At 34.3% G+C, this 10,066-nt stretch overlaps 1 protein-coding gene across 4 annotated transcripts in view; it reads right to left on the bottom strand.

Annotated features, from left to right (window-relative positions):
- Window positions 1-1,370: 1,370 nt before the first annotated feature.
- The window catches only part of GTDC1 (glycosyltransferase like domain containing 1), a 384,670-nt gene continuing 375,974 nt past the window's right edge, over window positions 1,371-10,066 (bottom strand). For all 4 annotated transcript variants that reach the window (XM_055572676.1, XM_055572674.1, XM_055572677.1 and 1 more), the window contains 3 exons: window positions 8,302-8,372; window positions 7,508-7,599; window positions 1,371-2,498 (listed from right to left, as the gene is read on the bottom strand). In XM_055572676.1, coding sequence (XP_055428651.1) covers window positions 2,402-2,498; window positions 7,508-7,599; window positions 8,302-8,372 — 260 coding nt within the window. In that variant the 3' untranslated portion in view covers window positions 1,371-2,401. The remainder of the gene's footprint in view (window positions 2,499-7,507; window positions 7,600-8,301; window positions 8,373-10,066) is intronic.

The raw sequence follows: 10,066 nt of genomic DNA, 5'->3' as shown, positions 1-10,066 counted from the left end.
CATGGGTGTTGAGCACCACACAGGCACATACACACACATATACAGTTATCTTTTCAAATGTTACAAATGATACATTTATAAGACTTTTTATTGCTTATTTGCACTAATACCAAATCCAACAGTATAGTTTTAAGAAGTGACCACTTTATTGCAAATTTTTATTCCAGAAGTAATGCTGGCACAGCTAAAGCCAAAATTTGATTTGAGTTTATGGGTGTAGAAAAATATCTTTGTACACAGGTAACTTGCAATATTGTGTTTGCCAAAATCAGGCAAATATTTAAGTGTTTCAGATGCACTATCTGAATGGTAATTAATGTTGTTTTCCCGTGAATTAAAAAAAAAGTATATATGGATAGTTATGCATATAATACACAATTCACTATGAAATGTGAGCTCATCATTTTCAGGATAGTAGGACATAATGAAATAAGCACTGTCTCTTGGCTGTGAGAGTATAATATTGTTTTGAGAGACGTCATCTATAACACAGCACCTTTCTAACTGAAGCATCCCTTTAGATGCTTAACCCTGCTCAGGAGAAGAGTCTAAAAAGCTCTTAGGCCCTTTTATATTAGCTTTTGCACTCAAAAGGAACATAATCGATAGATTCCAAGTTTCACAGTCTCAGACCAGAAGGGACTTCTCAAATAATTCTTGAGCCCTTTGTTTTATGGGCTAATTTGTCCAGTGCCTTCTCAGAACGGGAGGAGGACTCAAATCCAGTGCTGTGATGTCCATCATACATAGGGCTCTCACACTGGTCAGGGACGGCTCTGTGCAGAGATAGAACCTGTTGTTTCTGCTTCTTACTCTCCCTGCTTTTAAATTCCTTGGCCTCCTGGGCCTTGAACAGCTGCTTTTTCTGATCTGCAAGACTGCCTCTATCTAGAGGGCTCTACCTTCATCTATTTCCTGCTTACACTTTTGCTACCTGTCAGATGGGTCCTACCAGACTTTTGAACCAGTGCCCCCTCTGTCTCAGATGCCTGCTAGACAACTCAGTCCTTCTAAAAGCCAAGCAGCCAGGCTTGGCCCTTGTCTGCCCCCTTTCCCCTGGCTGCTCCTCACTTTGCAGCTTATAGAAGTTATTCATTTCAAAAGCTAGGAGAGTTACAATTTACCTGTCAGTAAACAGAAGATGGTTTATCAACAGACTTTACCTTAATGACTACAAATGTTTACCTCCTGCTTTCCAGAATGCAAAGAAAATCTTGGAAATGTCATAATATCTCACAAACATTTGCAAAACAGATCCTCGTTCATCGGGAAAAGAAACAATTGTATTCGTTGTCTCTGACACAAGGAAAGTGTTCAGATAGAAACATACAGATAGATGTACACACTTACATGGAAATGAGATGTGTTAATTAAAAATTGCAGTGGGCACTTTATTAAAAATTTATTTTACAATCTAGCCATTCAAAATATCTTGACATTAACAAATACACCAGCTTGACTATTGGAATCATAAGTGATTTATCTTGAGAAGATTATATTTGTAGCTGGATGCAAATATTTTTGACAAATATTTATATCAAAATTACTGGTTTTGTAAGAAGTATTTTTATTTCTCTATTTTTATGCCTGGAAAAGAATTAAAACAAGTATCTCTGTGTTCATTTTATGGGCGAGATGGCCCCACTTAGTGTATTTCCCATGTTTGTCTGAATTACAGCTGTTTATCTTGCAACTTTCTTTAAGATAAATTAAATGCAAATGTAACTCTGTGAATCATGGGAATACCTGCCAGACTTCTTATTAATACCTTCACTTAAAACCCTGGTGCCAGGGAGTCATTAATTTGCTAAAAGAAAAGTGCTAGAGCAGCTCTTTGCCCACAAACAATTCCGAGATGGCTGCCCAATTAGTCAGTAGCATTCTGATCCTCCTTTCAGGCCCCGTGGCCCTCTGAGGACACAAGAAGGCTCCGATGATAACCTGGCAACCTAGGTAGAAACCCAGCCAAGTGAGAGCGTTTGAAGCTGCAGTTTGGCTGCCATCGTGTCGGCGAAAAGAAAGAATTCAGGCACCATGTCATCCAGTACAAAGGATAAAAACGGATTCAACCGGAAATTCAATGTGGCACCACATATGGGATACATGAGTGCGGTTATACAACAGGCCACATATTTTTTTTGAACAGTCTCCTCCATGTGATGCCGAGGACATGTGTAACCATCATAACGTCTCTAGGAATCTGTATTTAATTTGAGTTGGGGTGGTGGCAGGGATTGGAGATCTGAAGCCGCCACAGGTTTGTGGCAGATGGCTCTGTGTCAGCTATGACAAGCAGCCAGGCTCAGCTTCCTCTGCAGATTTTCTTTTCTCTCTGATCAGGTAAATATGGGCACACTCTGGAAAGTTCTACAGATTCTGCCTTAGGCTGCAAGTTTGTGACTTAGCCCCATCTGTCACAAATCTTCCCTAGGTTCTGCTGTAAGCAGAGACCTGAATTTACCATGTAGGGCTGCCCAAGAAAAAGGAGCCATTTCACCCTGTAAGGGGGAGGGAGAGAAGAAAAAGCAATGAAGAAGCATTAACGACCGAAAGACTAAAGCATGCTGAAAATTCATATTGTAAATTTGCATAACTTACGTCAATTATATTTCAAAAAGCCACCAAGTAAATGGTTCTCAAGTTTCATCACCTCAGGAAATCCCAGTTTCTGATTGGCTTAAAGTGTAACTATATTTTCAACCGTTGTGGAAAGCTGCCCCCCCAACCCCACTTTTTTTTTTTTTTTTTGCAAATGGGTATATTCTACTGCACACAAACTTCCTGGTTTATGTTATGGATGACAGCTATCAGAAGTTTATCATCCAACTTTTAAGTTTTCTAAACATAAGATAGACAACACTCTTAATACATGTTTTTTGTGAATGTGAATTTTACTTTTAAGTGGTGAAGGCACAAGAGAAATGCCATTACTATTACGTGGAATTTATAAAGCACTTCAAGTTTACAAACGGGTTTATATTCATTATTTCATTATAGCAGGACCCCAGGGGGAAAATGCTATTAAGAATTAAGAAAAAAAGAATTCTTCCAAGTTTATAGATGAATCATATAGAGGCCAAGAAGTTCACCTAGAGCCAGGCTACAAATTAGTAGCAGAGAAAGAGAAGCAGCCAAAACCTCTAACTGATCTTAATCACCCTGAGTATATCTATTGTGCTAAAGATTTTTTGTTTGCATTTTACTTAGACAAATCAAAGGAAAACCAAGCCAAACAAAATCAAGGAAAGAAGTTAAGAAAGAGAGGGACGAGTAACGGGGAGGGAGGAAGAGAGATTGAGACGGATCATTTGCCTTAGACTGTGCTGGTGCAATTGAGAGGTTTTTGAAGTTCTAAAAATGTCATGAGCTTTTAAGTTTTCATTTTTTAAGGAAAAAGTAATGACTTTGGAGGCGTGTTAATACTAGTGAGCACCACCTTATTCACATCTAGAGTATAAACTCAAATTAAAAGGGGACTATAAAGTGACCAGTCTCTTGAAGGAAACTTCAAGTGGCTTGGCTGTGGTTCGGGGAGATATAACCTGATATAATTAAGACAACCACAAATGGCTTTTCTGGGCTCTGAATCTGAACTGTAAGCTTAATCACTCTTTGGAATCACTTTTAGGCAGAAATCTGAAAGTTATCCTCTCCTCCAAATAACAGCAGGTTATAAAGGTTTCTGGAATGTGAAAGAACTTGAAGAGGGGAACAAAATAAAAATCAGCTGCTATCATCTGAAAAAACTTAAACTACAGTTTACCCTCGTAAAGCAAAGGAAGGATGGCATCTCTCTCTCTCGTTTTTAAACACAGAATATCACTCAATTTATAAATAAAAATAAATGAAAAATAGGGTGGGAATGAAAACCTACTGTTAGTCCTGGCAGTATATATTTTATACAATGACCCCATTTGTACTTTTGTGCTCTTTTCAATACTGGTAACAAGGGGGTGAACAGAAATTTTCCTCTAAAGCATTTTAAAATCTAATGATCAAAGGCTCTCTAAAAGCATAAAGTACTGATCTCAAGTAATTGTTGGCAATTTTCAGTAAGTAAATTCCCATTGTCAAAATGAGACCCCAAAAAATATAACTTCCCGGTATGAGACTTACTTGGGTTGTAAAAGGAAGCCCTATGTTACTGTTAGAAGTTAATCCTTGGTTGATTACTTTATGATTATTTCTAGAATCTTGTGTTCAAGAGTCATAAAAGAGCTCCCTATTACAGATGAAGTGAAACCTACTTTATCTCTGTGGCAAGTGTGTGGCTGCGGGGTGTAACCTACTTAGAAAGGGACATGTCCTGTAAGTACAAGAAACCTGCAGTCCAATGGCTGAGCCTCGTGGCAAACTTTTTAAGAAATGGCTTTAGATTTTTTAAAAATTCAGAACAGGGTTTTAAGTTTTAAAAATAATTAAGAAATGTGATTTCTGCATGCATTTCTCTAAATATCTTAAGTAAAATGTCTGTGTGAGAGAGAAGGGGAGCACACTTGCATGCACACGAGGAATTTAAACATTTCAAGTCTGAAACCATTTCAGGTGAGAAGTCATGAGCATGGAGTTTTGTAGCAGAAAGAGTCACTTTAAGAAAAAAAAGGTATCAAATTCTGTTTCTGCTTTTCAGTTACTAGCATTCTGTTTCAAATCCTGCTTCAAGTTATAGCCCCCAAACTCTCACTCATATTGAAAGTATAATGTCTCATGTGAGAAAAAAGCCAAGTGTTAGTAGCCTTATTCTAGTCATTAAATTTCTAAGTGTGAATCCATATGAAAAATCTTATCCTAAAGTGAACTCTACATGATAAGTAGTTGAGATGATTTTAAAATGTAAACTTTTAACAACAAAAAAAAAGAGTAAGGTGTAAAAATGTGAAAGGAGCAAAGTAAAGAATTCAGTGACTTTCTATCCTTTTAGATTTTAGAAGCATATGTTTTTAAAAGCAAAACAGCACTGTCCAATGGAATACATTTAAAAAGAAAACCTCAATACTCTCTGTATAATATACACACAAGTCTCTTCCATTGCCTAAGAAAAATACAAAGCTGCCTTGGGGAAAATAATTCTCTGATATTTAGTGAGGGCAAATGTTACCTGAAATGTGAATATTTATAAAACGTAAGGTAAAAAAAAAATAGTGTAATGTATTAAATCTTAATGATAAAGTTATAGCTGGCATTCCTTTTCTGTTTTAGCTCTAAATCTTATTACAACCACCCAACTAGATCTGTGGTCCTTGTGATTTTTATCAGTTTGTCCTGGCAACTGCATTGTAAAGCTCTTGATTATTTCTAATTCCTGGGCTAACTTATTCATTTTTGAGATGAATTTTTGGATACATGTCATCAGGATCTAGAATGAGGATATATATCAATGTGTATAATAGATTCATAAGAAAAAAAAATCCATGTTAAAAGTACATAAAATAAATAATATATAGAAATTCTTATAAATGCTTATACATAAAACACTAATTTCTTAAACTGACTTGGATCATGTTAGGATGCATGGACTAGTAATGTATGTAAACCATAGTAACATGAACAAACACTTAAGGTATTTGCTATATTTTAAGCTATAGGAAGAACAATTTGGTATATTAATAGCATACCACTAAGTTGACATTGCTTCAGAGTTTTTCCAGAAGCTCTTGGAAAAAGAAATAATTAGAGCTATGTTATGGCAATAGCTATTTTAAAATATTTCAGTTGGAGATGTGTTTTTTATTGTAACTCTACGCAACCTGTTGAAATAACTTTTGAAATGGTTAAAGATCAGGGATGATAATGCCTACCTGGAAACAAAATTAAAAATGGAAAATTCTGATGGTGGAAATACAATTTAAAATGCTTCACCATTCTCACCATGAGATAAAAACATTTTTTCTCTCGCTTTTTTTTTTTTTTTGGTACCTCTGTGAGATGATGGGTGATAACTAAAACTTGTGGTGGTAATCATTAATCATTTCAAAACATATGTCCATCACAATTCTGCACACCTCACACTTTTACAGTGCAGTAAGTCAATTATATCTCAATAAAACTGAAAAAAAAAATTGCCCAAAAATTCACTAGAAGGAAAAAAAAATCAATAATCCGATGGTAAACTCACTAAAAAGTAGCTTTGTGTCATATGTAGAAGATGAACCTATTTGTATTAATACATATTATTCTATTTCTTCAATTTCATAATCTGTATATTTTGACAGTCTATTATGTGGGAAACTACCAAATTAACATTTTACCCAAACAAGACCATGACTGAACTTTCAAAATGAGGAAATCTGGATGTAAACCTTGGAAGACTGTTTTCTTTTTGAAGCTTCCTACGAATACGATACAATCGTATTGACTGAAGGAGTAACACTGAAGCCTGGAATTGTTCAGTCAGCATTTTAAACTATTATGAGCTACCTTCTGAACCATTGCCAAGTTAATAGACAATGAAAGATAATGAGCTTGAAATTGGGTGTTAAATTGCATTTTTGGTTCTCTCCCTTTTTCTTGAAGTTTAACTGTTTCCTGCAGAAACAAAGTCATGTTTTGATGTATCACTATGTAAATATGTATGTATCTGAGGCCATGATAAGGGAAAGGAGAGGAAAAAAGGCAGCGGGCTGTATTTCATGTAGAAAGGATACATATTAACATAGGAAAATTAAAATATGCTGGATTAGAAAACTGCTAGATTGTAAAGTATACTGAATTTATGTAAAATGAAGATGCTACATTCAAAGAATATAAAAAGGTATATTACTAATGGCCTAGAGCCACCTTCACAACTCGTAAAGCAGATTTATCCCAGTTCAATTACTTGGACTTTTAGGAGAGTCTCTCTGTTGTTATTCCAACAATGTAAAATTCTTGATTCAAACAAGGGGAAAAAACATAACGAATGAAGGGACTGAATGATGATGCTATTTAAACTCTTTTCCTTTTGCCTCTGTCATTCAGAGAGGAGACTGACAGTTGAATCCTAAACTAACTGAGGGTTTTTATGTAATTTTACTAGACAAAGGAAACATTTGATTCTCAAAATCATCTTTAAAGTATTTAAAAAATGAACACCAAATTTCACAAATGTCATTCACCTGAATTTTTGAGGACTGAAGATTTCATTAGGATGGGAAGAAAGGCTTATCCTCATTAGTATAATTGTAGAATCTTTCCTTTTACTTCCTTTTAAACTAATGAGTTACATTAATCCAGGTTCATTTTTATAAGCCTCTTGGGGCTAAATGTAAAGGACAGTCATCTTAGAAAACAATAAATTAAAAAAAAAGCATGTACCATGCATTAAGTGCACGTATTTCATAAGACCTAGGTTAATACAACTGGCATCATCCAGTTTAATTAATCCTTGTTAGTGTAACAACTAATATCCCTCCCTAGCATGTTTCCTTTAAACATTAGTATGTTAATTAAATGTTTTTTTTTTTTTTAAGATTTTTCTTTGTACTTCAATATGGTATTTATACCACATAAATCTCTTCTCAATAACTACCTTATAGAGATGTTTTCTTGTAATATCTGGTCTCTTGCAGAAATTCTGGAGCCTTTTTGAAAGCTGTTCAGGTGTAGAATACAGATATTCAGCTGCAGGAAAAACAGATACATTTTTAATGAAACAAAAACCTCAAAGCACACACCCGATATTAGTCACTTTACTAATTAAAAATGCATATTGCTCTGTGCCGCCTCGTGTTTTACATTATTTAAGCATGATTTTATAAGGTTACCTCAGCTCACAAGGATGTTTAATGCTAAATAAGACTGTGTAGTTGTGCTGTTTAGACATCTCCTTTGGGTGATTAAAATACATTATTCTAATGTAACACAATGCATATGTGATATATTTAGTGATGAGAATTTTTTCAAAGAACAAGTACGATAGCCATACGTACTCTGTACAACAGTTGCATATTATTAACTAGTCAATTGTTGAAATAATTTGGTGTGACTTTCAGTCCTCAATTTTTCTCTGTGTATATCATTAAAAAAAATCTGTAAGCAATTGCAGCTATGCTGACCTGCTTATAAAAATCCATCATTATGGGATGTGTATGCTAACAATGAAGAATGCTATTTGAAAACTTGCTTTTTTGTTATCTTAAAAGAACAGATGGTAAATATAAGCTTACTCTAATGTATTAAAACACATAAAATTTTCCTTAACACTAACATGTTGACTTGCCAAATAAACAATTGCTCCTGCCTAAGTTTATTTTCAAACTTTCTAATTTAGCATGAATCATGTAGTAAATTTCAACAAAGACAAAAGTACATTAAAGCAGCTACCTGGAAATATTTCGGGATAAACCAAATCTTTGGGACAAAGTGGGTAACACCCACAATACACAGCTTCCAACCTAAAGAAAATTTAGAAAGAGGATAAAAATATATTAAAAAGACATTACCATTATAGCCAGAAAGTGGTTTTGTTTGCTAAGTTAACAGTACGAGCCCAGAGTTAGCTGGGATGAAAAACATGGTCGGCAGTACAATCCTAAAAGCCAAAGTTGCTCTTTTAAAAGATTTTATTGATCATATATGAATTTCATAGAACAGAACCAACAGCATATGTTTTGTTCACTGAATTAATCAAAGCGTAGCTCTGCATTTTTTTTTGTTGTTTTTAAAATACTGTTTAACACATTTTATAATCAGCAGATAAACACATGTAACAACATGGTAAAGTATGGACAGCTTTTCTTAATAATGCTGCAAAGCCCCAGAATGTTCATTTTTCAAAATGTTTAAATAAAACAGCAAATACTTAACTTTAACACTCTAGACGTAGAAATCATCGAGGCACTTTTAAAAACATCAGAAAAAAAATTTACAATCTGTTGTGATGGGTCATTTTCATTTTAAGTTAAAGCTTCAAAATAGTTTGTTATTAGGCAGGATGTAAAACTATTTCCCTGTTTTACTGAAAAACTCTCATTAAGATTACCTTAATGAGTATTTTGCTTTCTGGACTGGAAAGTCAGCTCAGTTTCCATTTTTTCCAAAAAAGAAGACTCTTCTTATTAAACAAAGAAACAAGAAAGTTTCACTCTGTGAGAGGATTTCCCTAAGGACCAACTACAGAAGTTTTTCTTCATGTCCTAGCAGTAAGGGTTAAGTAGAAGAAAGGTATTGCTCTTCAGTGATTGTGTTAGTCCTGTATAATGGCTATTGATCTGACATATAATAAACCTTAAAGATACCACTGTAATTTCTGTTGGCTAGGAATTATGCAGTGAAATTCAAAACACTCTTTAAAATATGTTTATTTTATGAGAAACTTTGAATTGCATCCAAAATGTTGACCAAAGGCGGAATTTTATTTTGAACTGCAGATTTTTTTCAACCCAAGAATAGTTTGAAGTTATGTCAATGTTTACCTTGTTTATTTACAGTGACAAAGTACATGCAATTTAAGCTGTTTTTAAGTGGGTGATGTTTTCCCTATTTTATAACTGAAATTAGTTTAAATGAAAAGTATTTACTTTGAGCTGCAAAGTTTGGAAAAATACTGTGTTCAAAGTTCTGCTTGAGAACTGCTAGCAGTTTTAAGATAACACAGTGGAAAGGGATAGGTTCTAGTTACTAACGATTGATTTCAAAATCCAAACTAACATCTAATATTTATTTTCTTTACATACAAAGGGTATGTGTAAAAATTCTTATCGTAAGCACAGCTATAAACTGCACTGTGACTGCATTATAAAACATTCACAAAAGTTTTGAGCACATAAACTGGGGATATTCTTTATGAACCAAAAGAAAATATGCACTTTATCTGAAGACACTCAGTTTTAAAATGCTGTGCCAATCGAAAAGCAAATACATATGAACATTCTCTTATAATTACATAAAATCAAAAGAGTGAAGTCACAGGCATTTCAGAAAGTGCACATGTTATCTGCTTTTTAATAATGGATTTGAATTAGAGTGTTCTGTTCCCCGAAAGAAAACTGCAGGCCAAGTTACATTTTGAGTCATCGTATGAGCATGTACTCTGCCATTTCCAAAAAACCGCTGCTAATTAAAATACAGTGAGAGAGGAATGACATTA

This window comes from Bubalus kerabau, chromosome 3 (assembly GCF_029407905.1).
Source record: "Bubalus kerabau isolate K-KA32 ecotype Philippines breed swamp buffalo chromosome 3, PCC_UOA_SB_1v2, whole genome shotgun sequence".
Lineage (NCBI taxonomy): Eukaryota > Metazoa > Chordata > Mammalia > Artiodactyla > Bovidae > Bubalus > Bubalus kerabau.
This window is presented reverse-complemented; position numbering and strand designations above follow the sequence as displayed.